Source organism: Pelophylax lessonae (assembly GCF_965119305.1).
Source record: "Pelophylax lessonae genome assembly, chromosome: 9".
Lineage (NCBI taxonomy): Eukaryota > Metazoa > Chordata > Amphibia > Anura > Ranidae > Pelophylax > Pelophylax lessonae.
In genome coordinates this window covers 13,463,132-13,490,607 of record NC_138776.1, presented here as the reverse complement: position 1 = coordinate 13,490,607, position 27,476 = coordinate 13,463,132, and the positions used below count along the sequence as shown (strand labels likewise).

General features: G+C 44.4%; 1 protein-coding gene across 1 annotated transcript in view; it reads right to left on the bottom strand.

Moving 5' to 3' along the window:
* The window catches only part of SLIT1 (slit guidance ligand 1), a 546,950-nt gene that overhangs the window by 153,905 nt on the left and 365,569 nt on the right, over positions 1-27,476 (bottom strand). The window contains exon 8 of the mRNA XM_082269259.1: positions 19,459-19,622. Within this exon, the coding sequence (XP_082125385.1) occupies positions 19,459-19,622 (164 nt within the window). The remainder of the gene's footprint in view (positions 1-19,458; positions 19,623-27,476) is intronic.

Sequence of the window (27,476 nt, the reverse complement as noted above, 5' to 3'; positions counted from 1 at the left end):
CAGAGACCGAGGACATGATACAAGAGATGGTCGGAGACTGAGGACATGATACAAGGGATGGTCAGAGATGAGGACATGATACAAGAGATGGTCAGAGACTGCAGATATGACACAAGAGATGGTCAAAGACTGAGGAAATAATACAGGAGATAGTCAGAGACTACAGACATTATATAGGATACGGTCAGAGACTGCAAACAAACTACAGGAGATGGTCAGAGACTACAGACATAATATAGGAGATGGTCAGAGACTGCACCCATACTACAGGATATGGTCAGTGACTGCAGACATAATACAGGTGATGGTCAGAGACTGCAGACATGACACAAGAGATGATCAGAGACTGAGTACATGAGACAAGGGATGATCAGAGACTAAGGCTATAATACAGGCGATAGTCAGAGACTGCAGACATACTATAGGAAATGGCCAGGGGCTACAGGCATGATACAAGAGATAGTCAGAGACTGAAGACATGATACAAGAGATGGTCAGAGACTAAGGACATGATACAAGGGATGGTCAGAGACTGAGGACATGATACAAGGGATGGTCAGAGACTGAGGACATGATACAAGAGATGGTCAGAGACTAAGGACATGATACAAGGGATGGTCAGAGACTGAGGACATGATACAAGGGATGGTCAGAGACTGAGGACATGATAAAAGGGATGGTCAGAGACTGAGGACATGATACAAGAGATGGTCAGAGACTAAGGACATGATACAAGGGATGGTCAGAGACTGAGGACATGATACAAGGGATGGTCAGAGACTGAGGACATGATACAAGGGATGGTCAGAGACTGAAGACATGATACAAGAGATGGTCAGAGACTGAGGACATGATACAAGGGATGGTCAGAGACTGAGGACATGATACAAGGGATGGTCAGAGACTAAGGCTATAATACGGGCGATGGTCAGAGACTGCAGACATAATATAGGAGATGGCCAGAGGCTACAAGCATGATACAAGAGCTGGTCAGAGACTGAAGACATACTACAGGAGATAGTCAGAGACTGCAGACATGATACAGAAGATGGTCAGAGACTGCAGACATACTACAGGAGATGGTCAGAGATTGTGAACATGAACATTATGATTCAAGATATGATCAGAGACTGAGGATATAATACAGGAGATGGTCAGAGACTGCAGACATAATACAGGAGATGGTCAGAGACTGCAGGCATAATACAGGAGATGGTCAGAGACTGCAGACATGCTATAGGAGTTGCTAGAGACTGAGGATATGCTTCAGGAGCCAGTCATAGAATAGAGACATTCTGTATTACATGAGACTGCTAGAAATCACTGTATATAACAGGGCTATAGGGAAACACAGATTGATGTCTGTAGGGGCCCCCGAGGGCCACACAAAAAGGGCCATAGAGCCCCAGGTTTGGCACCAGGAAAACAGAGTGTCAGCCTCCCATCCTCTGTGCTGTAGAAGAAGACTCCATTCCCATCAATCCTCTAGCGGCTCGTACAATGAGGATCCCCCTCCCCCAGCGGAGGTGCGGCACAGATGTATCGCTCTGTTGCTTTAAAAACGAGCGGCGTGAGATTTAAAGATAAAAGTGGTCTATAACCTGAAGCAATTTTCTTTTGCAAAGTGCGCCGTGTAACAGGGGGGAAAACCATTTCCATAATTTATCCCCGAACCAAGGAGTCTGTAATGACACAAGTCGCTTTTCACACACGCCATACAATTTTTAATGCCGAAGCAAAATAACCTCCAGAGCGATTTTCAATTGCAAACAGAAAAATGTTAGCAAAATAATTTCACTGTTGAATCCTGAAATCCATTTAAGGGAGACGAATGATAATAGAGGAGGATGCGTGCGGATCGGGGGCTGGGGGGGGGGGGGGGGGGTTTACAGCTACTCGCTCATCTTTCAGTATCAAAGGCTCTGCTAAATGATGACAGAAAACACCAAAATGCTTATTGGCGCTGAAGATAAAAAAAGTCTCAAATGTAAATGACTTTGTAACGAAACCCATCAGGCATTTGGGGAGCTATTTATAGAACATTCATGAATTTGGCTGCATTGTCTCTAATAGATGAATTCCTATGAACATTAGCTCCATCTTGTGGCCATAATACAGTATAGTTTCCTGAAATACAGTAATGAGAATATATACTGTATTTTGGCCATTAGATGGAGCTAATGAGCATAGGGATTACTCTATTAGTGAAATTACAGTCAAGTTCATGAAGCAAGTTAATTAATTCCTATGATCTTCAGCTCCATCTATTGGCCATAATAACGTGGAGTTTCCTGAAATATCTTAATGAGACTGTATACTGTATTTTGGCCACTAGATGGAGCTAATACGCATAGGGATTACTCTATTAGTGAAATTACAGTCAAAGTTCATGAAGCATGTTAATTAATTCCTATGATAGTCAGCTCCATCTATTGGCCATAATAAAGTGGAGTTTCCTGAAATATCTTAATGAGAATGTATACTGTATTTTGGAGACTAGATGGAGCTAATGCGCATAGGGATTACTTTATTAGAGAAATTAAAGCCAAAAATAATGCAGCATGCTAATGAATTTCCACAATCATCAGCTCCATCCAATGGCCATAATATGATATCCTTTTCTGAAATAACTCAATGAGAATGTATACTGTATTTTGGCCACTAGATGGAGTTAAGGATCATAGGGATTACTCTAATAGAGAAATTACGAATGAATTTCTATGATCGTCAGCTCCATCTATTGGCCATAATACAGTATAGTTTCCAGAAATACCTTAATGAGAACATATACTGTATTTTGGCAACTAGATGGAGCTAATGAGCACAGGGATTACTCTATTAGAGAAATTAAAGCCAAAAATAATGTATCATGCTAATGAATTTCTATGATCGTCATCCCCATCTAGTGGCCATAATAAAATACTGTTTTCTGAAATACCTCAACGAGAATATATACTGTATTTTGGCTACTAGATGAAGCTAATGAGCATAGGGATGACTTAATTACAGAAATGACAGCCTATGTTCATGCAGTATGCTCTAATGAATTCCTATGATCGTAAACTCCATCCAGTGTCCATAATACGATATCCTTTTCTGAAATACTTCAATGAGAATATATACTGTATTTTGCCCACTAATTGGAGACAAGTTCATAGGGATTACTCTATTAGAGAAATTACAGCCAACATTCATGAAGCATGTTAATTAATTCCTATGATCGTCAGCTCCATCTAGTGGCCATAATACGGTATAGTTTCCTGAAATGCCTTAATGAAAATGTATACTCTATTTTGGCCATTAGATGGCGCTAATGAGCACAGAGATTACTCTATTAGTGAAATTACAGTCAAAATTCATGCAGCATGCTAAATTGCTAATGAATTCCTATAATCGTTAGCTCCATCTATTGGCCATAATATAGTATAGTTTCCTGAAATACATTAATGAGAATATTTACTGTATTTTGGCCACTAGACTGAGCTAATTAGCACAGGGATTACTCTATTAGAGAAATTAAAATCCAAAAATAATGCAGCATGCTAATGAATTTCTATGATCATCAGCTCCATCTAGTGGCCATAATACAATATTGTTTTTTTAAATACCTCAACGAGAATATATACTGTATTTTGGTCACTAAATTGAGATAAATTCATAGGGATTACTATATTAGAGAAATAACAGTCAACATTCATGAAGCATGCTAATGAATTCCTATGATCGTCAGCTCCATCTAATAGCCATAATACAGTATAGTTTCCTGAAATACCTTAATGAGAATGTATACTGTATTTTGGCCACAAGATGGAGCAAATGAGCATAGGAATTACTCTATTAGAGAAATTAAAGCCAAAAATAATGCAACATGCTAGTGAATTTCTATGATCCTCAACTCCATCTAGTGGTCAAAATATGGTATAGTTTCCTGAAATACCTTGATGAGAATGTATACTGTATTTTGGCCACTAGATGGAGTTAAGGATCAAAGGAATTACTCTATTAGAGAAATTACAGTCAATATTCCTGCAGCATGCTAATGAATTTCTATGATCGTCAGCTCCATCTAGTGGTCATAATACAGTATAGTTTCCTGAAATACAGTAATGAGAATATATATACTGCATTTAGGCCACTAGATGGAGCTAATGAGCATAGGGATAACTCAATTACAGAAATTACAGACTATGTTCATGTAGTATGCTCTAATGAATTCCTATGATTGTCAAGTGGCCATAATACGATATAGCTTTCTGAAATACCCCAACGAGAAAATATACCACATTTTGGCCACTAGATGGAGCTAACGATCATAGGAATTACTCTATTAGAGAAATTACAGCCAAAAATCAGGCATCATGCTCTAATGAGTTCCTATGATCGTCGGCTCCATGTAGTGGCCATAATACAATATGTTTTTTTTTTTAAATACCTAAGTGAGAAAATATACTGCATTTTGGCCACTAGATGGAGCTATAGGGATGACTCTATTAGAGAAATTACAGCCACAATTCATGCAGCATGCTCTTATGCAGAGGTCTTCAAATTTTCAAAGCAAAGAGCCAGTTAACTGTCCTTCAGGCTTTAGAGGGAGGGTGGACTGCGGTCAGTGGGATTAGAAAATGCCCCAGCATCAGTGCCCCATCATTGGTTTTAATGGGAGGAATAGTGTCCCATTGTTGATATCAATGAGAAGAATAGTGGTGTCAGTAGGGGGAATGGTGCAACATCATTGGTATCAGTGGGAGGAATAGTGCCCCATTGATTGTGTCAGTAGGGGGAATGGTGCCCCATCGTTGGTGTCAGTTGGTGGAATAGTGCCCCATCATTGGTGGCATAGTACCCCATTGATAGTGTCAGTAGGGGGAATAGTGCCCCATCATTGGTGTCAGTGGGAGGAATAGTGCTGCATTGATGGTGTCAATAGATGGAATAGTGCCCCATCATTGGTGTCAGTTGGTGGAGTAGTGCCCCAAGGGCCAGAAAAAGACAAGCAAAGGGCCACATCTGGACCCAGGGCTGACGTTTGGAGACCACTGCTCTAATGAATTCTTATAATCGTCAGCTCCATCTAGTGGCTATATTATGCAATAGGTTTTTCAGAGATATTTCAGTGAGAAAATGTACTGCATTTTACCCACTAGATGGTGCTAACTAGCATAGGGATGACTCTATTACAGAATTTACAGCCAAAATTCATGCAGCATGCTAATGAATACCTATTATTGTAAGCTCTATCTACTGGCTATAATACAATATTGTTTTTACGAAATATCTCAATGAGAAAATATACTGCATTTTGGCCACTAGATGGAGCTTACTATATTGGAGAAATTACAGCCAAAAACCAGGCAGCATCCTCTAATGAATTCCTACAATCGTCAGCTCCATCTAGTGGCCATATTATGAAATAGATTTCTGAAATACCTCAAAATATACCACAATTTGGCCACTGGATGGAACAAACAAGCATAGGGGTTACTCTATTAGAGAAATTACAGTCAAAATTCATGCAGCATGCTAATGAAATCCTATGATCGTCAGCTCCATTTAGTGGCCATAACCCATAATACAATATAATTTTCTGAAATACCTTTAGTGAGAAAATATACCACATTTTGGCCACTAGATGGAGGTAACAAGCATAGGGATTACTCTGTTAGAGAAATTACTGTCAACAAGTATGCATGCAGCATGCTCTAATGAATTCCTATGTTAGTCAGCTCCTTTAAGTGGCCATAATACGATATAGTTTTCTGAAATAGCTTAATGGGAAATATACTGGATTTTAGCCACTAGTAAGAGGTACAGAGCACAGGGATTACTCTATTAGAGAAACTACAGCCAAAATTCATGCATGTATCATGCTCTAATGAATTTCTATGATCGTCAGCTCCATTTAGTGGCCATACTACAATAAAAATATATACTGTATTTTGTCCACTACAAGGAGCTAAAGAGCATAGGGATTACTCTATTAGACAAAATTACAGCCAAAATTCATGCAGCATCCTAATGAATTCCCATGATCGTCAGCTCCATCTAGTGGCCATGTTACAATCTAGATTTCTGAAATACCGCAACATAAATATATACCACATTTTGACCTATGCATGCTGCAAGATGCATGAACGTGTATGATATTTGTCCAATGGATTTTTTAAAAACAGAGTCCTTCAAGTGTAGGTAAAGCCAAAAATCTGTTTTCCTAGTTTTGAACGGAGAGAGGAAGAATAACAACTCTCGTTAGGTTGTGTTTTTGGTGTGCGACCAGGGGATAGTAAAAACAGGTGGTTGAGCTGTGTTTTAACTCCCCCCCCCAACTAAAACCTACCATACAGCCAGAGGGGGCTATCCTTCCCCTACTCTACTCTATTTTATTTCTGTTGTTGTTGCTGTTGGGGAGCTCCCCCCAAGCTCTGCTTCCTGATTCACAATACTGCATAGTGACTGCATTTCACTGAACCTTCTTATCACTGCGAGTTTACAGGTCACATCCAACCTATCTGAAAACAAGATCCAATCAATGTGGCTGAGCTTCCCATTATCTATTAACAGTGATGTTCATTGTATTCCCTGATATGCAAATGACCACAAGAGGAAGCATCAAAAATGATGAATATAAAATATAATAAACAAATGTAGAACAATGTCCTAAGTAATGTTACAATAAATCAGCCTCTCTCAACCTTTTTGTTCCAGAGGACAATTTGAATTAATTTTTAGGTCTTGGGGAACCCCTTCGGAAACCAATTCATTGTTGGTCAGTGGGAAGAATGCTCCTTACATTGGTGATCAGTGGGAAGAATGTCCCTTACATTGGTGATCAGTGGGAAGAATGTCCCTTACATTGGTGGTCAGTGGGAAGAATGCTCCTTACATTGGGGATCAGTGGGAAGAATGTCCCTTACATTGGGGATCAGTGGGAAGAATGTCCCTTACATTGGTGATCAGTGGGAAGAATGTCCCTTACATTGGTGATCAGTGGGAAGAATGCTCCTTACATTGGGGGTCAGTGGGAAGAATGTCCCTTACATTGGTGGTCAGTGGGAAGAATGCTCCTTACATTGGGGATCAGTGGGAAGAATGTCCCTTACATTGGTGATCAGTGGGAAGAATGTTCCTTACATTGGTGGTCAGTGGGAAGAATGCTCCTTACATTGGTGGTCAGTGGGAAGAACGCTCCTTACATTGGTGGTCAGTGGGAAGAATGCTCCTTACATTGGTGGTCGTGGGAAAAATATCCCTTAGATGGTCAGTGGGAAAAATATCCCTTACATTGGTGGTCAGTGGAAAGAAAAATGCTTACATTGGTGGTCAGTGGGAAGAATGCTCCTTACATTGGTGATCAGTGGGAAGAATTTCCCTTACATTGGTGGTCAGTAAGAAGAATGTCCCTTACATTGGTGGTCAGTGGGAAGAATGCTCCTTACATTGGTGGTCTGGGAAGAATGTCCCTTACATTGGTGATCAGTGGGATGAATGCTCCTTACATTGGTGGTCAGTGGGAAGAATGTTCCTTACATTGGGGGTCAGTGGGAAGAATGCTCCTTACATTGGTGATCAGTAGGAAGAATGCTCCTTACATTGGTGGTCAGTGGGAAGAATGCCCCTTACATTGGTGGTCAGTGGGAAAAATGTTCCCTACATTGTTGGTCAGAATGCCACCCTTACAGACAGCTGAAAAAATAATTGATATCTTAAACTAGCTCTGCCAAGTGGTCTTGGAACTCTGCAGGCACCATCAAACGGAAGGTTATTCAGTCTCAAGTCAAGCAACTCCTAGCAACTGCTGGAGGAATCCTAAGGTTCCATGGAACCCTGGTTGAGATTGGCTGCAAAGCGTGTTTTTTCTTTAGCAGTTTACCTTTAAAAAAGGCAAATTATCCCATGGGGAGAAAAAGATCTCTTCATCAAGGCCAGCGCAGGCTAGGAAACCCAAGTCTAGGGATCATGTCCCGTCACCCTTTGACATATACTCAAATCCGAAATATTCCTTTTGATGATCTTTTACAGTAAAACAGACTGAGGTCATGAAACATTTTGCAGTGGAACATTTGTATGTAAATATTTCTGGAAACAAAATGCGTTCCAACCCAGATGGCCGGAGAAGCGTGTGGTGACATGACTCCAGATGCCGGTATGGCAGAGATGATAGCATGGCACATGCCAGCTTTCCCGTTAATGAGACTGTCAGGGCGACTGCATAGCGACACAAGCCGCCATATAAACTGCACAGCAGAGATCACACATCATAAATGGAATGTCTCGGAGATTTACTTTGTAACTTTATGCCAAGGGGAACTTTATCCTGGCAGATGACATCGCAACAATCAGATGTTTCATATCAAGCACAGAATACATTGTGTCTACATCACTGGTATGTAATTGTGTGAAAGCAAATCTCCTGCTTCCTAAATATCTTCTCATTAGTGTTTGTCATTCTATAAACTGTTACAATATAAAGTTGGTGTAGGTCCTCTGACTGTTGGAGAACTAAAAATTCCAGCAAAGCCTGCTACCCACCAAGCTTTCTTTGCAGGGCAGGCCCAAGACATTGTGCTGCATGGGTCCAAGAATGAAATGTTTACCCCCCCCCCCAAAAAAAAAAGAAATGCTGCCCACCAAAAAGCCCCCACATCCATTATTTTATATCATGATAATTAAAACTAAAGTTAAACTTATCAGGAAGTCAGATTTACATGCAACAGCACCTTGTCTATATGCAAAATGATATCACATAACATTATGTTCAATTCCAAACCACAAACTCCATATCACAGACTCCCCTCATTATAGACCCCCCATCACAGACTCCTCTCCATCATAGACCCCCATCACAGACTCCTCTCCATCATAGACCCCCCATCACAGACTCCTCTCCATCATAGACCGCCCATCACAGACTCCTCTCCATCATAGACCCCCCCATCATAGACTCCTCTCCATCACAGATCCCCCCCCAATCACAGACTCCTCTCCATCACAGATCCCTCCCCAATCACAGACTCCTCTCCATCACAGTCTCCTCCCATCACAGACTCCTCTCCATCACAGTCTCCCTCCATCACAGACTCCTCTCCATCATAGAGCCCCCATCACAGACTCCTCTCCATCACAGTCTCTTCCCATCACAGACTCCTCTCCATCACAGGCTCCTCTCCATCATAGACCCCCCATCACAGACTCCTCTCCATCACAGGCTCCTCTCCATCATAGACCCCCCATCACAGACTCCTCTCCATCACAGACCCCTCTCCATTACAGTCTCCCCCCATCACAGACTCCTCTCAATCACAGATCCCCCCCCAATCACAGACTCCTCTCCATCACAGTCTCCCTCCATCGCAGACTCTTCTCCATCATAGACCCCCCATCACAGACTCCTCTCCATCACAGACCCCTCTCCATCACAGTCTCCTCCCATCACAGACTCCTCTCCATCATAGACCCCCCCATCACAGAGCCCCCCATCACTGATCACCCCTATCACAGACTACCCCCCCCCCCCATCACAGACCCCTCTAAATCACAGTCTTCCCCATCACAGACTCCTCTCCATCACAGACTCCCCTCATTATAGACCATCCCATCACAGATCCCCCCCCCATCACAGATCACCCCTATCACAGACCCCTCTCCATCATAGACCCCCCATCACAGACTTCTCTCCATCACAGATCCCCCCAATCACAGACTCCTCTCCATCACAGTCTCCCTCCATCACAGACTCCTCTCCATCAAAGACCCCCATCACAGACTCCTCTCCATCACAGACTCCTCTCCATCACAGTCTCCCTCCATCACAGACTCCTCTCCATCACAGACCCCTCTCTATCACAGTCTCCCCCATCACAGACTCCTCTCCATCATAGACCCCCCATTACAGACTTCTTTCCATCACAGACCCCTCTATATCACAGTCTCCCCCAACACAGACTCCTCTCCATCATAGACCCACCCATCATAGACCCCCCCATCATAGACTCCTCTCCATCACAGACTCCTCTCCATCACAGATCCCACCCCAATCACAGACTCCTCTCCATTACAGACTCCCCCCATCACAGACTCCCCTCATCACAGAGCCCCCCCCATCACGGATCATCCCTATCATAGACTTCCCCTTCATCACAGACCCCTCTCCATCACAGTCTCCTCCCATCACAGACTCCTGTCCATCATAGAACCCCCCATCACAGACTCCTCTCCATCACAAACTCCCCCCATCACAGACTCCCCTCATCACAGAGCCCCCCCATCACGGATCACCCCTATCACAGACTACCCCCCCCCATCACAGACCCCTCTAAATCACAGTCTTCCCCATCACAGACTCCTCTCCATCACAGACTCCCCTCATTATAGACCATCCCATCACAGATCCCTCCCCCCCATCACAGACTCCTCTCCGTCACAGAGACCCCCATCGCAGATCACCCCTATCACAGACTACCCCCATCACAGACCCCTCTCCATCACAGATCCCCCCAAATCGCAGACCCCCCTCATCACAGACCCCCCATCACAGTCCTCCATCGATATTACAGACTGCCCCTTCCATGAGATCGCAGCACTCCCCCTCCCATACCATATTTACACAAGACGGGAAGCATTGCAGGTCCGGACAAAGGGCGGGACTTTTCATGTGAAAGGTGAGTGATTGATTGCTGGGACCTCCCCGCTGTCCAGTAACCAATCATCCGCTTCTGAACTTGAAAAGTTCTGTCCTTTGAGCGGACCTGCCATGCTTCCCATCTTGTGTAAATAAGATAGGGGAGGGGAAGGGGAGTGCTGCGATCCTATGGAAGGGACAGACCTGTCCCGCCACTGGACCAGGTAAAGGAAAGTTGTACATCTGAACTGGTGCCGGCGGTGCACACCAAACTGCTGGAAATAAAATCTTCTTGGGCGTCAGTTTGCTGCCCCTTACCAAAGGACCCAGCGGGACCCATGGTAGGGCCAGCCCTGCTTCTTTGTTCCTCCATAGATGGGAAGAGTCTGCCTCAGTTTTATAGAATGACTGTCATCTGTTTCTCACACTCTTCCTCTGCTCTCTGTGAAAGTCATTACTTCCCTCTCAGATGCTCCATGACGAGGTATGAATGCATTGGTTTGCGCAGGTTATTGCATTAGGGTGTGCACCCCAGAGCACATTCACATATGCATGTATATCAGCAGAGCAGTGGACGGTGTCAGCAGAGCAGAGATTGGTGTCAGTAGCGCAGTGGATGGTGTTAGAAGTTTTAATTACATTTTTTTTTTTACAATTTTATTTAGGAGCTCGAAATATCACAGATCTAAACAAAGAGTAAGGGACTGAGGACAGAGCTTCCCCAGTCCCTTGCTCTGCAGCCTCAACTGCACTGGACAGTGAATGAATGGGAAGTGCTCTGTGCTAAGCGGCTTCCTGTTCATTCACAAACTGAAGCATAGTAAATAGTTCAAAAATATTAGGTGTTCCCCATGAGTAAGCTCTGGTGGGCAGAGTGAAATGCAATGGGGGCGTGGCCTGGCGGGGATCCAGGTTGAGACTGTAATTCAATATCATACAGCAAGTTTTGGCACCTAATCACTCTCTACCATGGCCTGGAGCATAGACAAGCTCCCTTCCTGGCCAGCACTCAAAGCGGTGGGCACAGGACTTCATTTCCATACAGCGGCTCACACACATATCTTGGTTCATAGTAAATAGTCTACTATGCTTCAGTTAAAGTGATTGTAAAGTCTCGATTTTTTTTTTTTTTTTAAATAACAAACATGATTTACTTACCTCTTCTGTCCAGTTGGTTTTGCACAGGACAGCCCAGATCCTCCTCTTCTCAGTTACCTCTTTGGTGCTCCTGGCCTCTCCCTCCTGGTGAGTGCCCCACAGCAAGCAGCTTGCTAAGGAGGCATCCGAGCCGAGTCACAGTTCCCTGTGTCCATTCAGACACCGAGCCATGACCCGGCCCACCCCCTTTCTCTCCTGATTGGCTGACTGACTTTGATTGACAGCAGCGGGAGCCAATCCCGCTGCACTGCTGTCTCAGCCAATGAGGAGGGGAGTCCAGGGCAGCTGAGACACTCCTGCAAAATTGCTGGATAGAGATGGGCTCAGGTGAGTATTGGGGGGGGGGGGGCTGAGGGGGAAGCTGCACACTGAAGGTTTTTTTTTAATCTTAATGCATAGAATGCATTACAATCCTTTAACAATGAACACAGGAGCGATCGGTACAGATCACTCACTGTGTTAATTCATTCATCCATCCTGAAACATGCCCTGCAGCAGCAGGCTGGAGAGGAGGGAAGCTGGAAGCACTGCGGGGGGACTGTGGGAAAGGGAGACAGATTTAGCCAGGAAGCAGGGGGAATCGGCACCGCACAGGGTGATTAGTGTGCCCAGGCACATTCGGCACACCCTGTGTGCACTCCTATGTATGAATGTCACAAATATCAGAAATTAACTTTTTTTGCAATTAACCACTTACGACCAGTGACATATCTGTACATCGCTGGACTTTGAGTGGTTACACCGGGTTGATGGAGCATTTCATCACTTCCAGTTTCGCCAGTTGTAAACAAACCCCTATTGGTTTAAAAAAAGCATTGGAACATACCGATCTTGGTATGATCCAAAGCTTTTAAGTGCACTCTGAGCTTTATTCATTTGTTGGGATATTGTGCTTGGATCATGGACTATCTGGAGCTTGCACCCATCGGTCGGGGTGGAGAGCCTGGAGCGGAGTGATTGAGGCTGTCTGCAGCATAACTGTTGGTAGATTTACAGGAGACTGTACAATCAGATTGTAATCTGTTTGGTGAGCTTTGGAGAAACAAGGAGCCATCAGAGAAGGGTTGAGGATGTTTATCTGGCACTTCACATCAGAGCTTGCAGTTCCACTTTACGCCTACAAGGGGCACTTTAATACAGAGCAACTAAAATGACTTGTTTCCTTTAGAAGAAAGAATAACTCATTATATCCATGCTAGATTCTTCCCCCGAGATAGAAATATAACCACACTGTAAGTAATTATGGCATGCAATTATAGTAAAACCTTTCCAGGTAATATAAACACAGGCCATAAGACCCCTAATACAGAGCATGGATTAGGCAAAGTATCATGTTGCCGCAATCAAGCAGAAATGATGACCTTGTAATCACTGCTCCGTCTCAGAACTTAATTGGTTAAAAACCCTCCATTGTATGAATAAAAGATTACTCTTGTTGACAGGCCATTTAGCAATGGTGGAGCAACGCATGAGTGATCCAAAACCAACAGCTTAACAACGTAAAAAAAGAGAAACTGGCACCTGCTCAATCAATTTATGAATAGCAAAGGAAAGTGCAGGTGGGGCCATTCACAATGAGCAGACAATATGAAAAGCCTCTGTATGTTCTTCAAAGAAAACTAGGATCACTACGGTCTCCGGCCCATCTCAAACTTCAGGAGTTCTGGTGAAGACCAACTCTTGATTTAACCCCACCTCACATGCCATTTGATTAAACCCCACATGACATACCATGGGGCACCATAACTATTACTCAAAGTGAAAAATCAACGGCGGTGGAGCGATGGATCCAAAGGATTGTTTAATCTGGTGCGATCTTCAGGTGAAGACCAACCCTTGATTAGACCTCATGCCTTGGGTGGGCCCACTGTCATCTCTCAGGAGGAGCCACAACAATTACTCCAAGTGCAAAATCAGTGTGGGAGGAGCACTGGATCCAAAAGGTATGTATAATCTGGTGTGATCTTCAGCATTAAAAGGTAGGTTTCTCTTGTAAGAAGTATTCCTATGGGTCCCTGGAGTGGTCAAAGTAAAGTGGGAAGGATGAAGGCACCATACAACTCAACTTTATAAGTCCAGTATAGGTGTCTGGCCAATCTCAACCTCCAGGAGCTCTGGTGAAGCCCAACTCTTGATTAGACCTCATGCCTCGGGTGAGCTCACCATCACCTCTCGGGAGGAGCCACAACAATTCCTCTAAGTGCAAAATAAGTGTGGGTGGAGCACTGGATCCAAAGGTATGTATAGTCTGGTTACGATCTCCAGTCTTAAGAGGTAGGTTTATATTATACAAAGTAATCCTATGGGTCCTCGGAGTGGTCAAAGTAAAGTGGAAAGAATGAAGGTACCATACAACTTTATGATAAGTCCAGTATAGGTGTCTGGCCAATTTCAACCTTCAGGAGCTCTGGTGAAGACCAACTCTTGATTAGACCTCATGCTTCGGGTGAGCTCACCATCACCTCTTGGGAGGAGCCACAACAATTACTCCAAGTGCAAAATAAGTGTGGGTGGAGCACTGGATCCAAAGGTATGTATAGTCTGGTTACGATCTCCAGTCTTGAGAGGTAGGTTTATATTATACAAAGTAATCCTATGGGTCCCCAGAGTGGTCAAAGTAAAGTGGAAAGAATGAAGGTACCAAACACATTTTTGATAAGCCCAGTATAGGTGTCTGGCCAATGTCAACCTTCAGGAGCTCTGGTGAAGACCAACTCTTGATTAGACCTCATGCCTCGGGTGAGCTCACCATCACCTCTCGGCAGGAGCCACAACAATTCCTCTAAGTGCAAAATAAGTGTGGGTGGAGCACTGGATCCAAAGGTATGTATAGTCTGGTTACAATCTCCAGTCTTAAGAGGTAGGTTTATATTATACAAAGTAATCCTATGGGTCCCCGGAGTGGTCAAAGTAAAGTGGAAAGAATGAAGGTACCATACAACTTTATGATAAGTCCAGTATAGGTGTCTGGCCAATGTCAACCTCCAGGAGCTCTGGTGAAGACCAACTCTTGATTAGACCTCATGCCTCGGGTGAGCTCACCATCACCTCTCGGGAGGAGCCACAACAATTCCTCTAAGTGCAAAATAAGTGTGGGTGGAGCACTGGATCCAAAGATATGTATAGTCTGGTTACGATCTCCAGTCTTAAGAGGTAGGTTTATATTATACAAAGTAATCCTATGGGTCCCCGGAGTGGTCAAAGTAAAGTGGAAAGAATAAAGGTACCATACAACTTTATGATAAGTCCAGTATAGGTGTCTGGCAAATGTCAACCTTCCGGAGCTCTTTATTACACAATGGTATTCTTATTGGTCACCAGAACGGTCAAAGGAAAGTGGGAAGGATAAGATAAGTGGAAAGTGGGGTCCCCCAGGGTTCTGTCCTGGGACCAATCCTGTTTAATTTATTCATAAATGATCTAGAGGGGATATCTAGTACAATCTCAGTATTTGCAGATGATACTAAATTAGGCATGCCAATATCTTCTATGCAGGATGTGGAAATCTTGCAAGCGGACCTGAACAAAATAATGGGGTGGGCAACTACATGGCAGATGAGATTTAATGTAGAAAAATGTAAAGTAATGCACTTGGGGGCCAGAAACCAGAAAGCAAGCTACTCACTAGGGGGGGGGGGGGGGAACCTCTGGGTGAGTCTAGGATGGAAAGGGACCTTGGGTTATGGTAGACAACAGGCTTGGCAGTGGCATGCAATGCCAAGCCGCCGCAAGCAAAGCCAACAGAATACTGGGTTGTATAAAAAAGGGGATTCACTCCAGAAATAAAGAGATTATTCTTCCACTCTACAAGACTCTGGTCCGGCCACATCTGGAGTATGCTGTCCAGTTCTGGGCACCGGTCCTCAGGAAGGATGTGCTGGAACTGGAGAAAGTCCAGAGAAGGGCAACAAAAATAATTAGGGGAATGGAGGACATCAGCTATGAGGAAAGACTACAAGCACTGAACTTATTCTCTCTGGAGAAGAGACGATTGAGAGGGGATATGATATCAATGTACAAATACTGTACTGGCGACCCTAGCATAAGGAACAAACTATTCAGAGAAAGGAGATACAATAAGACACGTGGCCACTCACTAAAACTTGAGGAAAGGCGGTTTAACCTTAAAGTGCGTAAGGGGTTCTTCACTGTAAGAGCAGTAAGGATGTGGAATTCTCTTCCACAAGCAGTCATATCAGCGGGGAGCATTGATAGTTTCAAAAAACTATTGGATGGACACCTTAAAGACCACAACATACAGGGGTATACAATGTACGGTTAAAAGCAAACACACACACACACACACATCAGAGGTTGAACTGGATGGACTTGTGTCTTTTTTCAGCCTCACTAACTATGGAACTATGTAAGATTGTCACATGACTTTATTATAAATCCAGTGTAGATTTATGATTCTCAAAAAGAAAATACAGAGAGTTAAAAAGCCAACGCGTTGAAGGGGCTCACAACTCCCCCTTCCTCAGGGGGAGGCAAAAATTGAAGGAATACAGAACAATGAGAACAGAGGATAAAGAATTAGGATGGCAACAGTGTGGGCACCAGACTGACAGCATCCAATCTGTCTCTCCGTTAGACTGGGAGATAGTCTGCCACCCACACTGTTGTCCTCATAATTCTTGATCCTCTGTTCTTGTTGTCCAGTATTTCTGTTATCACCACCAGCATAAGCCCTGATGAAGGGGGAGTTGTGATCTGATGACTTGTTGTTTTGAGATTAGTAAATCTATACTGGTTGTGTGGTGCTCTTATCCTTCCCTTTTTTCTTTTGACTGCTCCAGGGACCCATAGAAATACCCCATGTAATAGAAAGCTAACTATTAAAACCGGAGATCACCCCAGATTTTACTTACCAGCGATTCACCAACACAAATTTTGCACTTAGGGTAATTGTCATGGTGCCTCTTGGTATGTGAGGCTCCAAGCAAGAGTTGGTCTTCACCAGAGCTCCTGAAGGTAACAAATGGAGACCAGAGACCCTAATGGTACTGGTTTTCATGACTGCAAGTTGTCACCAGAACACGATCCTCAGGATTCCTTCCACCCCAGTAGGTAGCTGTAACAGAACAGCCATGGTGTGGGGACTGTACATGAAGCACTAGGCAAAAGAGGAGTAACATCCAGGCAGTGGTTGTGGGCAGGCAGTGGGAAAGAGAGTAGTCGGGACAATCTGGGTTGCAAAAAACAAGGGAATCAAGAAGTATAATGGCTCTTTTGTATAAAGGAAAGCAGGTGATAGGACAAAGCACCAACTCTGGAAATCTTGTCAGGGGTTCTGCTTGTCCAATTGGAAGCTGTGGCAGGGAATCTGTGAGTACCATTGGAAATTTTGGCAGGGATTCTGTGAGTACCATTGGAAATTTTGGCAGGGATTCTGTGAGTAACGGTGGAAGTCCTAGCAGGGATTTTGAGAATATCATTGAATGTCCTGATAGGGATTCTGGAAGTCCTGGCATGGATTTTATGAGCACCTCTGAACGTCCTGGAATGGATTCTAGATGTCCTAGCAGTCATTTTGAGAGAAGGAGTTTGGGAAGTCCTGGCAGGAATTCTGTTTGTACCATAACAGAAATACAATACATTCATTGAACAACTCAAATTTGATGAGGAGATGGCCAATGCACACTCCTGGAGTATGTGTAGCCCCCTTGTACCAAACAGGGGCTACTAGTCTAAATGTATTTTATGGCTGGACTGTAGTTAGCTCAGATTGATTGTTTTTCACTTGGTTTTTCCCTGAATTTAAGGTGGCTTGTGATTTCTCACTGTCGCCAGTAGATGTCACTGGTCATTGTCATGTCATGAGAATCACAAACAAAACAAGTTATGAATATATTTTTTTTCCTTCAGCCAGTCCAGTAGGAGGTTCATGCCACTGGTGCATGCTGGGGGGATATAAATATTTGGGACAGGCCATGTTCTCCCTCTCTCTCTTCCCTTGGGCTGAGGCTTGGAGAGGTGCCTCTGGATAGATCTCTGCTGTTAGGCCCAATGGTTTGGGGCCTAACGTGTGCTGAAGTGGTCCTGAAGCTGTCCTGCCTGCTCTGGAGGAAGTTGTGCCAAGGAAGAGACCTAGGGGAGGTCCCTTGCTGAAGAGTGCAAGGAAGAAGGTTGGTCTCTCAGAAGGGCCTGGTGACTCACTTGGAGGACACACTGAAATTTGGGAACGTGCTTACAGTGTTACCCGGTCAGCTTAAAGGTTCTGGACATTAATCTGGATCTGGAGAGTCTGTAAGTGATCTGCTACTGTATCTTATACCCCGAACCCTCACCTCCTTAACCGTTCTGTAACAAAACCTTAAAAAGACAAAAGTGATTGGCCCCCAATATCCTTTCCCTGTCCCCCTAATTTAGCCATGGACTAATGCTAGCCTGCCCCTGGCCTCTGGAGGTGCTATCCTGCCTTTGGGGTGTCAGAGGGGGTGCTAAAGAATTCCCAAATTTGAGACCGCACTCAAGGTATATGATTAAATCAAAAGGTATCCTTTATTCCTCATAAATGAAATAGACAGACAGTGTGCAGACAGACGTGCCAGGTTGACGCGTTTCACGACGCTGTCGGTCGCTAACTCATAACCACACACAGAGGGGGTGCTACACATGTTTAGACCTGAAGTGGTGCCCACATTTCTGGTTTTCAAAAACTCCATTCTTTCATTTCCAGAAAAGAGGTGAGAAACAGGGAACCAGGGGCTGTTCATGGGTCAACATGACCTTTTCATTTTTTTAAAGTGTTTAAAACCAATAAACCTTTGGAACAGTAAGTGCTGTATCTACATTTTTTTTAATAAACTGATTTCTGGAGGGGCCCTTTCTCTAGATAATCTGCCAGTGTTTGTCTGAACTTTCTCTAGCTGGTTGGTCAGCACAAAACAATGAGGTAAAAAAAAAATGACAAAGTGGATTAACTATGATTTCACAGACAGACACGGATGTGTTGGTGGCCCATAGGAATGGTCTGGTCTGTCAACAGGACCGTCTCTCTCGTTCAATAATGCTGGTATAAACAAATGTCAATAACATGGTTGAGTGGAGGCCTCTATGTTGCCCATCTGTGTGGCGGGAAGACGGAGCCAACATTAATATTTTATTATATTGAGAGTCTCCTTCATTCAGCCTTATGGCTCAGCTGTCTCAGCCGTGGCTGCCCTGCAGATGTGACTCATTTACATACTCCAACAATAAACCCCCATGTCTACCTTCCTTACGTAAGCCAAAGAAGAGTGACAGGCTGGTTTCAAAGCTGTGAGTAGACTGCTACAACCTAACCAGTTCCTAACAAGACCACTGCTTTGAGGAGTTCAACCCCCCCCTCCCCCACCAACATCATGCGAGAAAAGTGCATCCTTGCTCCTGATGGTGACAACAGTGGCCCATTCCTGCATATTATGTGTTGAAACCATCACTTGAAGGCTCCATTACGAGGCTATGTGACACCCCAGGACCCAGTAGCACAACTGGGAGACAGGGACAGAGCGCTATCACCTTATAACAATAGTTGCCCACACAAGGACCTTCCTAGAAGGATCACCAGGGATTATATTATCGAAAGCTACAGATCTTAATATATTCCGATTTTACTGATTGGGTTCACATCTACTTTAACTGAAATCTTTTGGGACAAATAACTGAAACTCTGTAAGGAGAAGAAGGTAATGCATTCAGACCTGAACAAGCAAACTCATGCTTCTGGACCTCGGCCACGTTCAGACCTCGGAGGGGAAGAGGTCCGGTACACTGCGTGAATAATCCAATGGTTGGCCGCTGGCGGAGCCACTGAGATAGCCAGGCCAAGTGACAGTCACAAAACAAGTTGTTGGAATGCAGGCGGCTGAAATAAAAAAAAAAAAACAGAGGAAGATTAGATATTCTAGAGGAAAATGTGTGGTCATTGTTCCTATTTATTGATTGTTTCCAAAAAATAAGTAAATAAATAAATAAATAAAAGAGAAACATGGTGATAGTAGTGGTGGTGGTGGTGGTAGTAGTAGTGGTGGTGGTGGTGGCGAGGGGGGTTAAACCTTTTGGCTAAATTAGTACACATTCCTAAATAATGAAAGGAAGGTTAATCTTGTAAGCTTTAATGCAAATGGGACCCTAATTCAATTTAAGACAGAGTTACAAGGGAGGAATTATGAGGACCACATGTGATCCCCCTACATATGTCTAATATGTCTACTACAGGTACTGAAGGTGTGAAGTATTGCATCTCTTTGATGTTTCCAAAATTACTTTATAGGAGGCATCACTGGAGACAAAATTCTTACTTTAGCTCAGCCATTCCTAATGAGGGTTCCATGGAAATCTAGGGTTCCTCCAGAGATTTCTAGGGGTTCCTTAAGCTTTGGTTGATTAACTTCCCATCTTATGGTGCCCTCATAGTTCCAGGGCCAATTGGCAGAGCCAGCAGCCTGACACCAATGATCTTTTTAGCTGTCTCTAAGGGTGGCATTTGGCCCACTGGCCACCAATGTAAGAGGCAGTCTTCCCACTGGCCACCAATATAAGGGTCATTCTTCCTACTGGCCACCAATGTAAGAGGCAGTCTACCCACTGGCCGCCAATGTAAGGGTCATTATTCCCACTGGCCACCAATGTAAGGGTCATTCTTCCCACTGGCCACCAATGTAAGGGGCATTCTTCCCACTGGCCACCAATGTAAGAGGCATTTTTCCCACTGGCCACCAATGTAAGAGGCAGTCTTTCCCCTGGCCACCAATGTAAGGGGCATTCCTCTCACTGGCCACCAGTGTAAGGGGTATTCTTTCCACTGGCCACCAATGTAAGGGGCATTCTTCTCACTGGCCACCAGTGTAAGGGGTATTCTTTCCACTGGCCACCAATGTAACAGGCAGTCTTTACACTGGCCACCAATGTAAGAGGCAATCTTCCCATTGACCACCAATGTGGGGAGAATTCTTCCCAATGACCACCAATGAAAGCAGCACTTTTCCCATTGGCCACTAATGTATAGAGAATTCTTCCCACTGACCACCAATGTAAGGACCATTCTTCCCACTGACCACCAATGTAAGGGACATTCTTCCCACTGACCACTAATGTAAGGGGCATTCATCCTACTGGCCACCAATGTAAGGGGCCTTCATCCTACTGGCCACCAATGTAAGGGGCCTTCATCCTACTGGCCACCAATGCAAGGATCCTTCTTTCCACTGACCACCAATAGAAGAGGCATTTTTCCCAATTGAACACCGATGAATTGGTTTCGGGATTGTTTTTCCTGAGATCTGATGATCCATGCCCAATGCCAGTTTAGCTATCTGTAATGGTGGCATTTTGACCACCACAGCAAAGGTTGAATTCTTCCTACTAACCACCAATATTAGGAGCATTTTTGCCATTGACCCTCAGTAAAGTAGATTTAGTAAGGGCTCCCCAAGAACTAAAAATTATTTTAGGGATTCCTCTGGGTTAGAAAAGTTGAGAAAAGCTGGTTGAGCTCATAACATCGTTGACCTTGCTATGATAACAGGCCAACTTTCCATCCAAAGCCACAATGATAAGGGCAGTTGGTATTAATATCATAATCAAAATGTAAAATAAAGCCACAAATAAATGACGCTCCTCTACAAGTCTAACTAGAATGCTCCTCATTTCACTGAAGTCTTTTAAATAATGTGTTTCTCTTTACAGACCCATTACAATCCAATCACAGCCTATCCCACTAGATAAGGTATTGTCATGTAAATACGAAAATAACTAATTTATCCCCCCCCCCCTCCCCCCTGTCACTAATAGTTCCACCTCAGCGCAGAGCAATCTGCTGAAATAGGATTAGGATATATTACATATTGCATGAGTATCAGACTTATTATTGGATAAAGCTTTTACTGCTTCTTCCCAGTCATGCGTGACATTCCATTTACCGCCAGCCAGATTATTCAGAACGCAGGAAAACGCCGCTCTAACCATTGGTGCCCCTCTATTCTGATTACTGCTTACAAGCCAGCAATTCATTAGAAGGAAATTAATAATTACCGCAAAATTCTACGACTTATCTTTACATACAAATGTGCAAAGAATCAATTAAAAAGTTTCCTGGTACTTTAGTAAAGGCCATGCTGGGGATATTAGGCTCCATTTACTGGGATGGATTATTTTCCCTTCATTTGTTACAAATATATCATTTTTCAGGTGTGGAATCATTATTATGTCATATGAAATAGGCATTATATTGAAGAAAGTCTGATTTTCTCAGGTCTTATTTTATCACCTAAAATCTGTGCCATCTTAATAGCATCATGTGCCCCTGGGCAAAGTAATGCACTGGGGGTCCTACCAGCGACTTGTGGCATGAGTAATGCAATGCAGCAAACAGTGGGTGAGGCTAAATTATGCAAAATATTGGGTGTGGCTTTTTAGTCTGTTTCAAATTTTTTGTCTGTTTTTTACAAATTTTTACTTTTATTTTTTTTATTTTTTTACAATTTTTTATTATTTTTTTTTACAATTTTTTTAACAATAGTTTTTTTACATTTTTTTCCCCCACAATGCTGTTGAGGGCTTTGGTGAAAGATCAGGGGTCCAAACAGAGCTCTGAAGTCCCAATTTTGAGACAGAGAAAGGCACTGAGGAAACACATTCCCCAGTTCCTTTCTCTGCAGCCTCAGCTGCACTGCAGATAAATGAACAGGAGAGGGGTGGGAATCCGATAGTTGACACAGCGGGTGATCAGTGAGGCAGGTGGTAGAAATAACTGGAACTGATCTTTTATGGCTCTCCCTGCAGCAGCTGAAAGCCAGCGGGGGGGGGGGGGGAGAAGGAGATGTTGGCCTTCACCTGCTGCAGAGAACCAAAAAAGATTGGTTCCAGTTATTTCCCTCCATCCCCCGCACTGATCATCCACTCTGTCCAGTGTCCACATACCATTCCCCCCCCGCATGCACCTGGGGTCCCTGGGCAGAGACCAGGGGTGCCTGTGCGATAGGATGGCCCTGCCTAAAAAAATACATTTTCCTCCACTTCCAATGGACGTATATACACATTCTGTCAGCAGGTGGTTATTACAAGATCATTGTTGCAGACAGCATAATTTTTTTCAGCCGGCAATCAGCTGTTTTGTAAAAGTGGTCAGCCACCTGATCACTTTTACAGTGCTGGGAAGGGCCACCATACCGCCTACGTTAGTTGGTTTGGACGGCTTCCCACACATGAAAAGGATCCCCGATCTCATCTGTGCTTGGTAAGTTGCTTTGGAGGGCAGAGGAGTACCATTTGATCCCTACCTGCTTTATCTGCTACTGAACCCTGGCTTACACACCTCCTAATGAGGCAATCCTAAAGACCAGGACCTGGTACTATTACACAGCAAAACCCAACTCCACCATCAGGAGCTCTGGTGAATACAGGTTTCTGAGCCATCTGAAACTTGCCTTGTGTCTTGTTTCTCTTGAACCTTGAACCCTTTGCTCCTCCCATAAACCTTCTATTTAACCTCCCTGGCGGTATGATTATGTCTGGAAGTTCATACCAAAAGCGGTACAATTATTTTCATGGAAATTTGGTGTTATGTATTATAGGCCTACAATTCTTAGTAATTACTGACTTAAACCTGAGCAAAACAAGACTCTAGTAGACATCCCAGATGTGATAAATTTTGAAACACAAACGCATGAATTATAATCTCATAAATAATGTAATTTTATTAAATAATGCAGTAAATAAGGAAATTTGTCAAAGAAAGAAAATTCAATACAAATGCTGCGTGTGATAAATCTTGAAACAAGGAACTACACAAAGTCCAACGTCACAGTCAGGACATAGGAACCTAGTTTCCTTTCGGACTTTCTTTCCATTCCTATCGCGTTTCGAGCAGCAGACAACACACATCCTGGTTGGTGCTGCCTTTTTTGCAGTTGGCGGAATATAGTCTGCAAAGTGACGGCCGGTCAGACGCTCTGGGTTGACCACGTCAACAGCGCGACGTCCAGGTCTATTTTCAACTCCTGATGGTGTCTGGTACTTTGCAAAAATCTGCTCAGCCACCTTCCAGACAAACTCGGAATGAGCAAGAGGGTTTTCACTGTTGGCTTTGTGCAGGATGTAAGCGTTCCATAGACATTGTTCCAGAAGATGTCTAAATATTTTTTTATAATATTTTTTTTGCTGTTTTCGTACAGCGGGATAGAAGGTCATGGCCTGATCGGCTCTGTCCACACCTCCCATTGTTTTGTTATAGTCAATTACGACCTGTGGTTTCAGCACATCAGTCCCACGTTTTGTATGGACCGTGGCAGTGGAGGTAGTGTGAACAGTGCTCATAAGACACACATCCTTCTTGTCTCTCCATCTCATTGCCATCACCTTTCCCTTCTGCCAGGCAACCATTTCTCCGGTTTTTAGTTTTTTTTTTGGCAAAAAAAGATGGCATGTCTCGACGGTTAGGCCGAACGGTACCATATGCGTCGGTTCTATTTTGTAGCAAAACATCATATAGTTCCGGGGAGGTATAGAAGTTGTCCGTCGTCAAACAATATCCCTGGTTCAGCAAGGGGTCAAGAAGTGTCAGGACGGATGATGTGGCAATCCCATAGTCGCTGTACCTCGGGTTGAATTTAGTGCCTTTGCCGGTGTAAATTACGGAATTCCATATGTACCCCGTGGATGACTCGCAGAGCATATATGATTTGATGCCAAACCGTGCTCTTTTTGATGCGATGTACTGAATCCAACTTAGGCGACCTTTGTAGGCCATCAAACTCTCATCCACGCTGATGTCCCTTTCTGGCACGTAGGTCCGCTGGAAATTTCCCACAATAAGTTGCCATACCTCCCAGATCTTTTTCAGTTTGGGCGCAGGATGCGTGGCCTCATCAAATTCCTCATTGTTTGTGAAGTGCAAATACTTCATAATCAGGGAGAAGCGATACTCAGACATCACGGTCCCAAAGAACGGTGTGGCCAGTAACCTGTTGGTGGTCCAGTACCATTTTTGGAACGGTTTCCCCACCAACCCCTGAAGAAAGAGGAGTCCCATAAACAGCCACATGTCCTCTTTCGTTACCGGTTCCCACCTTCTGCTTCGGGAAAGCCTGGCATGCAGCGTTGCGGATTGCTGCTGTTGGTAGCGATTTGTCTCGGCGACAATTAATTCAATTACCCCCTCAGTGAGAAATAATTGAAGGTAGGCCAGAGGATTGTCACGCTCGACATCTACCTTCATCCCAGGTGATCCGGTGAAGGGGAATCTTGGGGGCGCTACCTGGTCCGCATCGCAATCAATAGCGCACCAAGTGCGCACATCGCTGAGGTCAGGGTCATTGCCGTTCTCACTTGCCAGATCCGTGTCAGTGTCAGTGTCGGACGACAAATCACCGCATGACTCGCTATCGCTCACTTCCGCGAGCACCTCTGGGTCGCTGTCGCTGCCGCTGTCACTCAGCTGGTCCAAAAGCGGTTTAGACTGGCGCTTTTTTGATGCCATAATATATTTTTTTTTTTGGGCACAAATCACGTTTACTGAAGAGAGGGGCACTGTAATATCAGATCTGAGGTGATCTGTGGTGATACAGTGCAATCCTATCAGATTACATTGTATCACCTCTTTTATTTAGTTTCACTTTTCAAAATTCCCGCCCAGTTCCGCTCCCGTGCGCCGCCTCTGCTCGCAGGGAACGGAACCAGGAAGTCAGATGCCGGTCACCCGGCGATCGGAGCGAAGGACATCGCTGGATCGCCGGGACAAGGTAAGTGGAATGCTTCTGGGAGCCAAGGGAGGCTCCGCTGGCACTCTGCAACTCTACCCCGAGCGTGACTCGGGGTTACCGCTCTTGATATGAAAATTCAACCCCGAGTCACGCTCGGGATTACCGCCTAGGAGGTTAAGCCATGCCTTTGCACTTCTGTTTACCAGATTATTGTGCTTTCTCCAGCCAATGTCTCGCCCTTGTTGCACCTTTAGCTTGTTCTCGACTACGCTTCTGCTTGATCCCAACCTACAACCACTTGTTACTGACCGTTTGCCAGTTCACTGACCACACTTCTGATTGATCTCTACCTGCTTTATATCTGCTACTTGACAGAGTAAAATTTAGAGACATAACCTGTGTATGTGGCACCACATCCCTGTGAAATATACAAAAAGCATAAACCAAGACCCCAGCTTGCTCACCTCCTGATGTGGTGATCCTGAGGACAGCGACCTGGTACTAACACGCAACAAAACCCATCTCCACCATCAGGAGCTCTGGTGAATACCAGTTGCTGAGCCATCTGAGATACTGGACAGCTCCCTGCCTGGTTCCATAGACAACCTTGCATTGTTTATTGTTTCTCTTAAACCTTGACCCCTTTGCTCCTCCCATGAACTTCTTATTCAAGCCACGCCTCTGCACTTCCTGTTTACCAGATTATTGTGCTCTCTCCAGCCAATGTTTTGCCCTTGTTGCACCTTTGGCTTGTTCCTCGACTACACTTCTGCTTGACCCCAACCTGCAACCACTTGTTCTTGAGCGTTTGCTTGTTCACTGACCACAATTCTGATTGATTCCTACATGACTTCACCTCCTGATGGGGCGATCCTAAACCACAACCTGGTACTAACATACAGAAAAACCCATCTCCACCCTCAGTAGCTCTGGTGAATACCTGTTGCTGATCCATCTGAGATACTGGACAGCTCCCTGCCTGATTCCTTAGACAACCTTGTGTCTTGTTTCTCTTGAACCCTTAGCTGCTCCCATGAACTTCCTATTTCAGCCATGCCTTTGTACTTCCTATTTGCCAGATTTTTGTGCTCTCTCCAGACAATATCTCGCACTCGTTGCTCCTGCTAACGTCTGTATCTCTGCTACCACTTGTTACTGACCTTTGGCTTGTTCTTGACTACGCTTCTGCTTAACCTCAGCCTGCAACCACTTGTTTCTGATCTTTGGCTTGTTTACTGACTATGCTTCTGCTTGATCCCTACCTGCTATATCTGCTACTGGACCCTCGCTTGTTCACCTCCTGATGGGGCGTTCCTGAGAATTGCGACCTGGTGTTAACATACAGCAAAACCCATCTCCATCCTCAGGAGCTCTGGTAAATACCTGTTGTTGAGTCACCTGAGATACTGGACAGCTCCCTGCCCGATTCCTTGGACAACCTTGTGTCTTATTTCTCTTGAACCCTTTGCTGCTCCCATGAACTTCCTATTTCAGCCATGCCTTTGCAATTCCTGTTTGCCAGATTATTGTGTCCTCTCCAGCCAATATTTCGCACTTGTTGCTCCTGCTGCCGTCTGCATCTCCGCTACCACTTGTTACTGACCTTTGGCTTGTTCTTAACTACACTTCTGCTTGATCCCAACCTACAACCACCTGTTACCGATCTTTGGTTTGTTTACTGACTTTGCTTCTGCTTCATCCCTACCTGCTATATCGGCTACTGGACCCAGGCTTACTCACCTCCTGGTGGGGCGATTCGGAGGACCGCAACCTAGTACCAAGATGAAGCAAAACCCACCTCCACCATCAGGAGCTCTGTTGAATACTGGTTAGTGCCTAGACCGCGCACCTCGGGTGAGCCCTTGTCATCCGCCAGGGTGACCTGCTTGTGTACTTATCCAGCTTGTTATTGGGAGCCTTTCAACAGCTATAGCTACTGGTCTCCGAGCCTGACCCCTGACCGTGACACAGCCTTTAAATTGGACTCCCCTTTGTTCATAATACTCACCAGTTTTTAA